Genomic DNA, 6,041 nt, shown 5'->3' with positions numbered 1-6,041 from the left:
ACTGAGATCCAGCTGTGCAGTGACTGTCCTCTCTCTGTTTTACAGAAGTACAGACCCTCATGTGACTTTGAGACAGTCGTGATGTTCATCTTTCCTGTCGTCTGATTCTGGACGAGTGATTCGTTTTTATAGAAATCAGCTCTGAGGATCGAGGAGTTTGTAGATCGATGTAAACAGTGTAGAGTCAGAGTATCTCCCTCAATCACAGGATCAACAGAACTCAGCAGAATCACATCACCATCTACACAACACAAGAAACGTGTGCTTACTGCAAATAGTAAGAGCACATCAAAACTATTCAGGGGCAAAAATGTTGCTATCTTATGAACCGAATTGTACTTTATGCTTCCAATGTGATTTTTAGCATTATGCAGTCATTTCATTAGGTGCCAAATTCGTATGAATTTGCATGTGAATGGTCCATCCCTAAACCTAACCATCAGTTGGCCATAAGAAGATTTTACAAAACTGTACAAATTAGCCATAATTTCGCCACATTGTAAAATAGTTATGAATTGCCATGGGAGTATGTTTTGTAGTCAGACTTTTAACAGCTGGCATGAAACTGAGTCCAATTTGCTGATTAATCTGAACAAAATCTGTCCATTTAAATGGGAAGAGACTGTCTGATGAATGTGGACAGGTTTAACTTAACTATAACAGAAATAACAGATTAGAATGTGTGTAGATGTGATTAGAAACAGGACTCACCGTGAACTGTGATGTTGAGAGGATGACGTTTCTCTCCAGATTCAGACTGACACCAGTAAACTCCAGCGTCAGATGTGCTGAGAGAGGCGATTCGACATGTAGATCCTGTTAGTTTTGAACAATCGTCTGTGTTTCTGTCTGTGTATTTTCTCACTGACCATCCAGCAGAGTTACTCTGATCCTCACAGCTCAGAGAGAGAGAGTCAGATGAGAAGTGTTGACTTCTGCTGGGACTGACCACCAGAGACACTGAAGGAGAAAAACCTGAAAAGAGGAAAATCACACTCAAAATCGACAGCATACGTGTTTGTATAATAAAATCTGTAATTAAATAAAATTAAGATGAAATTTAGCACTAAAGTTTAAAATAAGAAGGGTCTTATGCGTATATAATGAGTTTGTATTTGTGTTACATGTTCTCTGTGCTCTGTTTGGACTTTTATGTTAAAGTGTTTCCTGTGCCTTGTTTGTAGTCTGTTTGTAGTCCGTTTGTGTATTGGTCCCCCGTGATTAGGTTCCGCAGGTGTATGCCATTTACCATACCCCCTTGTTATCTTGTTAAGCTTGTTCTCTTGTGTATAAATTGTGCTTGTGTTCCACACGGGGTTTTTGTCAGTCAATGTTCGTGTTCATCCATCTTTTGTGTTCCCTAGCTTCCAGTATTCTGTATGTTGTACCTTTTGTTTATTAAAGACTCCCTGCATTTTGATCCTCGCCTCTGCCTGCTTTCTCGTCACGTAACAGATTGACTGACCAACTATGGATCTAGCGGAAGTGAATCAGGACCCTCTAAGCATGCTTTGCTCCCTCTCTCAAGAAGGCCGGCCCATTGAATGCTACGTGGAGGAGTTCCTGCAATACAGCCATCATGCGTCCCTAGATGACACCAGGCTGATGGACTGTTTTTGGTGCGGGCTGGACGACAACATTGCCCAACTGATGCCGGGGGGAAATTCTGGCTGGACCCTGGCTCAGTACGTCAACCTTGCCCTGCGACTGTGTGGATCCCCTCTAACTGTGGGGGAAGTAGTGGAGGAGGATTCCAAAAAGGCCGCTCCTCAGTCAATCTCACCGGCCACTCAGCAGACAAACTTTTTGTGTCCATTGAATCTCCCATTATGACTGCTGACACTGTTTCTGAACCCTCTGTCTGCCATGTCACAGCCAAGAAGGCTGTCCATGAACTCTCGGCAGGTCCAGCCACGGCCAAGGAGGCCACCTGTGAGCCCTTTGACTGTCCCGTAATGGCCATGGAGGCTGTCTGTGAACTCTCTGGCTGTCCTGTCATGGCTATGGAGACCATCTGTGAACTCTCTGCTTTCCCTGTTATGGCCGAAAAGGCCGTTGTTAACCTCTCGGTGATCTCGGCTCCTGTCCCACCTAATCCGCCTTGGTGGTCATCTGCTCCACCATGGGAATCTCTGCTCCCATCTACTCAGCTGTGGTGGTCATCTGCTCCACCGTGGGGACCTCTGCTCCCATCTACTTTGCTGTGGTGGTCTTCTGCTCCGCAATGGCCCCCTGAGTTCCCTGCTCCGCCATGGCCTCCTGAATTCCCTGCTCCGCCATGGCTCCCTGAGCTGTCTGCTCTGCCCCGGTCACTCGCTCCACCTCAGTCACCACGCCCTTTTCTACTCCATGGACCTGGCCCACCATCCCGCCCCCTGTTCCGCCTCTGCTCCACCTCCCTCCTGGACTTTTTGTTCTGTTTTGGAGCGTCTGGAATCCGCTCCTTAGGTGGGGGACTATGTTACATGTGCTCTGTTTGGAGTTTTATGTTGAAGTGTTTCCTGTGCCTTGTTTGTAGTCTGTTTGTGTATTGGTTCCCCGTGATTAGGTTCCCCAGGTGTTTTCCATTTACCACGTCCCCTTGTTATCTTGTTAAGCTTGTTCTCTTGTGTATAAATTGTGCTTGTGTTCCACTCGTGGTTTGTCAGTCAATGTTCGTGTTCATCCGTCTTTTGTGTTCCCTAGCTTCCAGTATTCTGTATGTTTTACCGTTTGTTTATTAAAGACTGCATTTAGATCCTCGCCTCTGCCTGCTCTCTCATCACATAACAATTTGATAGTGCTTTTGATCTGGTTTAGACTGAGAATGGGAGGGAAGTGAGAGCAGGTTTTGGAGGTTTGCATTGGTTTCAGATGGTTTTGTCCCCTTGTGCCAGAGACTGTAATAAAACACAAATACGGATGAGTACAAGCATAAGTACTGTCACACAGACTCACCAGTGGTCCACAGTGGCTGCTTGTTACTGTACTTTGTGTAATAGGCTGGTCGTCCTCTCTCTGCTCTGCACGTATAAACTCCTGTGTGCTGTAGAGCAGCAGGACTGAGAGTGTAAGAGCCTCCAGCTCCTCTGCTGCTGTCGGACAGACGATCATCATCTCTGAACCAGCTGAACGTCCAGCCTGTAGAGGAGCCTGTAACCTCACAGATCAGAGTCACTGAGTCTCCTTCAGTCAGCCACGGCTGTGGAGACACTCGCACTGCTGCCTGAGCTTCAGCTGAACAAAACATGAGGAGTTATAGAGCCACAGAGAAACTGAGAGAGAAGCTGTTCACACTGATAATAATGAACAAACTCACCTAATACAGTCAGTGTAACAGCATCACTGCGCTTAGAGCTTTGTGTTCCCATCTGTCCTGTGCAGGTGTATTTACTGCTGTGAAAGTGATCAACACTCCTGATGTTCAACTCTTGTGTTGAGATTCGGCTGACAGAGTTTTTATGTTGGTAGTTTGTTCCCTCTGTTTCCCATCTGTACGTCCACTCAGTGTCTACTCCCCACTTTATATCACATCTGAAAGTGACTGCTTCTCCTCTGAACACTCGTTCATCAGGCCGTACCGTCACCACAGCTGTAGGACTCACTGTACAAACACAGATTATTGCATTAATTTTAGATTCAAAGTTTTAGATGTTCTGTAGATATTGTCTCTGATCTGTATTTTGTGTCAGATACTGTACCAGTAAAAGTCCCAACCAGTGGACAGATCCATGCGACAGGTCAAAGTCACTGTGTTTCCTGTCAGTGCAGCTCCTGCAGCATCTGATGCGAGTTCAGGCTTTGGCTTCAGATCTGCAGGAGCACAAGAACAGATTCAGATCCTAAAGAGACGTGTTAGATGTGTTAGAAAAGTAGTAGAAAAGTCTATATAATTGTTTTCTTTTTATTCATTATAAAAAAGTAATAAGAACATGACCCTCTAAAACTAGCTCTCTGTATTCTATTTAATCACATTTTTATTATTTTTATTTATTATTAAAAAAAAAAAAAAAAAAAACCTTGTCACGTCTGCTGAGTTAGACTATGCAACTTGTCTCAGCACTTACATATTGTTGCTATTTTGTGTAAATGTGTAAATGTAATGTAGATTTCCCAATCAGGTTTTTTTGTGCCCCTGATTGATTCGATCCGGGTCATTGAATATTGAGTATCTGCCGATACCGAGTCCCAATCCGAAACTTGAATGTATTTTTTGTGCACACTTCCAGTACACTAAAGTTATTAAAATCAATCCCATGTATACAGAGCTGTGCAGAGAGCAAAAGTAATATTTGATCGCTTGGGACACTTACAAAAAACCCATGTATGACATTTGACTGTGTTCATATGACTAATAAGGACTGTTTTTAATATTTTTGTGTTGAATTGATGTAATAAAATATAATTGTTCAGGCCCTACAGGTTTTGAAACATTAGATGCCCAACATTTTTGAGATAGCAGTGTTTAGATCAGCAAAAATGGGCCAGACAAACTGTAAAGTGAAATAGAGACATTTCTGATAAAACACATTTAATTATATTTAATTTTATAATGTAACAGTGTAACATTGCATTTAAATTACATTAGAACATCAATTTGAATTACAAACATCAATTTCAATCAATTTCATCAATAAAACATAGGCCGTTTCTCAATTTGCGTTCTTGTCTGTACTTGTGTTCTTGTGGACTTGTGAAACATCATCAGTCGTTGCCCAAGTACTGTTCCAATTCAAATGCCTTGTCCAAATACCTGCACTTGCGGTCTTGGTCACTTGAGAGTGCATGCGCGCGACAGGAAGTAAGTGCGCAAGACTGTCCCAAGTCTTAAAAACGCCAAAGCACAGTGCCCTTAACGTACACTAAATCCACACTATCTCGAATACCGCTCCGGAGCGCTATTCGAGGCTTAGTGTATCCCATCATGCATCATGTTCTGGAAATAAATCATGAGACTTTTTGCTGAGATCGCACAAGAGGTAACGGAAACCTTCCCAGTGCAAGTTAGATATTAATATAATAAATAGATATTACATATAATTTGGTAGAAAAACAAAGTGTTGCACATGTATTGGTGTAAAGATGAGTAGTGGTGATATTTATTTTGTAAACATTTGCAACTGCTTTTTATCACTTAATTAGAAGCACCACAAATTAAATTGTGTCATGTTATAGGGACTATTGAACAGACATTTAGAAGTTGATTTTAAAATGCAAAGTATTTAAAATAAAAATAACGCTATCTAAACACTTGCATTTTTACAACACTATACGTAAGTGTGTCCCATCAGGTAATGAAAAGTTCAACACACACTTGTGGCATTCATGCTCACTTGAACACTTGGGCCAAATACAGGAAATACATCATATAAGTGGTCAAGTGCAAAGACCACAAGTGTGGGTATTTGGACAAGGCAAAAGTTCACATCAAGCCAAGTACAGTTCAAATCCCCGGATGTGTTCTTGCTCCACCCCTTTTATCAAGGAGGCATCCAGAGGTGTGCGAACTTGAGGCAGCCAGGTATCCCAGAATGCATTTCGCACCAACCAGCGAGCGTTAATGGCGGAGGAGAAAACCTGCATCATTTTCAAAATATTACTGTTATTGTGTCATGCAATGCAGTTCTAAGAGTATTTCAGGCGAGAATGTAGTTGTTTAAAACTCAAATCTGCGGTTTATTTATAAAGTCAAGTCAAGTCAAGTCACCTTTATTTATATAGCGCTTTTAACAATACAGATTGTGTCAAAGCAACTGAACAGCATTAATTAGGAAAATAGTGTGTCAATAATGCAAAAATGACAATAGTAAACACTAATTTTTCAGTTAAAGGCAGTTCATCATTGAATTCAGTGATGTCTTCATTCAGCTCAGTTCAGTTTAAATAGTATCTGTGCAATCAAGTTGACGATATCGCTGGAAATTAAGTGTCCCCAACTAAGCAAGCCAGAGGCAACAGCAGCAAGGAACCAAAACTCCCATCGGTGACAGAATGGAGAAAAAAACCTTGGGAGAAACCAGGCTCAGTCGGGGGGCCAGTTCTCCTCTGGCCAGACAAAACCA

At 42.3% G+C, this 6,041-nt stretch overlaps 1 protein-coding gene across 1 annotated transcript; it reads right to left on the bottom strand.

Annotated features, from left to right (window-relative positions):
* Positions 1-8: 8 nt before the first annotated feature.
* On the bottom strand, positions 9-4,766 carry LOC107740698 (B-cell receptor CD22-like; the record flags this gene model as incomplete). The annotated part of the gene is made up of 6 exons (XM_016553204.1): positions 4,733-4,766; positions 3,697-3,792; positions 3,299-3,583; positions 2,938-3,216; positions 712-975; positions 9-241 (listed from the first exon to the last, which is right to left on the bottom strand). Coding segments are annotated over exons 1-6 (1,191 nt in total), but the record flags the coding sequence as incomplete, so codon positions are not given.
* Between the last annotated feature and the right edge of the window lie 1,275 nt (positions 4,767-6,041).

This window comes from Sinocyclocheilus rhinocerous, unplaced genomic scaffold (assembly GCF_001515625.1).
Source record: "Sinocyclocheilus rhinocerous isolate Xijiao unplaced genomic scaffold, SAMN03320098_v1.1 scaffold10751, whole genome shotgun sequence".
NCBI classification, from domain to species: domain Eukaryota; kingdom Metazoa; phylum Chordata; class Actinopteri; order Cypriniformes; family Cyprinidae; genus Sinocyclocheilus; species Sinocyclocheilus rhinocerous.
This window is presented reverse-complemented; position numbering and strand designations above follow the sequence as displayed.